The sequence below is a fragment of the Papilio xuthus genome, unplaced genomic scaffold, assembly GCF_000836235.2.
Source record: "Papilio xuthus unplaced genomic scaffold, Pxut_1.1 DF828144.1, whole genome shotgun sequence".
NCBI classification, from domain to species: Eukaryota; Metazoa; Arthropoda; class Insecta; order Lepidoptera; family Papilionidae; genus Papilio; species Papilio xuthus.
Window position 1 is genome coordinate 1 of NW_013530505.1, and position 1,041 is coordinate 1,041.

The 1,041-nt window shown below is 67.1% G+C and overlaps 1 protein-coding gene across 1 annotated transcript; it reads left to right on the plus strand.

Annotated features, from left to right (window-relative positions):
- Window positions 1–517: 517 nt before the first annotated feature.
- On the plus strand, window positions 518–1,012 carry LOC106113960 (uncharacterized; the record flags this gene model as incomplete). Its single annotated transcript, XM_013307021.1, has 1 exon — window positions 518–1,012. A coding segment is annotated over exon 1 (495 nt), but the record flags the coding sequence as incomplete, so codon positions are not given.
- Window positions 1,013–1,041: the final 29 nt, after the last annotated feature.

Consider the following 1,041-nt stretch of genomic DNA (forward strand, 5'->3'; position numbering starts at 1 on the left):
CGACTCTGTCACCGCGGCCGAGGTCGTAGAGTCTGTGGCCAGAGAGGGGGGCTGCGCGGCCGACAGTATAAGATCGGGCAGGCTCACCGTCGGCCCGAGGGGAGATGGCTCACTCTGGTTGAGCGTGCCGGTGGCGGCCGCCAAAAAGGTGACCGACGCCGGCCGCGTTAGGGTCGGCTGGACCTCGGCCAGAGTGGTGCTGCTCGCCTCGCGGCCGACGCGGTGTTTCCGCTGCCTCGAGACGGGGCACATGGGTGCCAAGTGCCCGGGTGAGGTCGACCGCAGCAAGCTCTGCTTCCGCTGCGGGAAGCCAGATCACCGGGCACGGGACTGTTTGGCAGACCCGAATTGCCCCGTCTGCGAGGCGGCGGGCAAACCGGCGGGCCACTTAATCGGCGGCGACGGATGCGCCACAGCCGGGCAGAGGCCAACGCCCAGAGGACGGAATGCGCCGAAACGAAGGCCTCGGCGCAAGGCCAAAAAGGCCGGAGCGGAGCGAATGGATACCAGCCCATAAATGGCCACCATCCGCTTCCTACAGTGCAATATCAACCACTGCGCCCGGGCGCAGGACCTGCTGGCCCAAACCATGGCGCAGTGGTTGATAAATGTAGCGGTGGTTGCCGACCCGTACGTCATCCCTTCCCGGGATGACTGGGCGGGTGATGTCGGCAACCTGGTGGCCATCTCCGTTCCGGCCCGCGACGGCTCCCCCCCTCTCCGAAAGGTGGCGAGAGGGACGGGAAGCGTGCTCGTTGTCGTCGGGGGAGTTGCCATAGTGGGGGTGTACTTCCCCCCCAGTTGGCCCCTCGCCGACTTCGAGCGCGCTCTCGCAGAGGTGCAGGCGCTCACTGCACGAGTCTCTCACCTCCCCGTGATCGTCGCGGGGGACTTCAACGCCAAATCAACGGCGTCGGGATCCCCCGCGACGAGCCCGAGGGGGGAAGAGTTGGAGGACTGGGCGGCCGCGTCAGGATTGATGCTCCTCAACCGAGGAAGGGAGCTCACCTGCGTGCGCCGACAGGGGGGGTCCATCGTGGA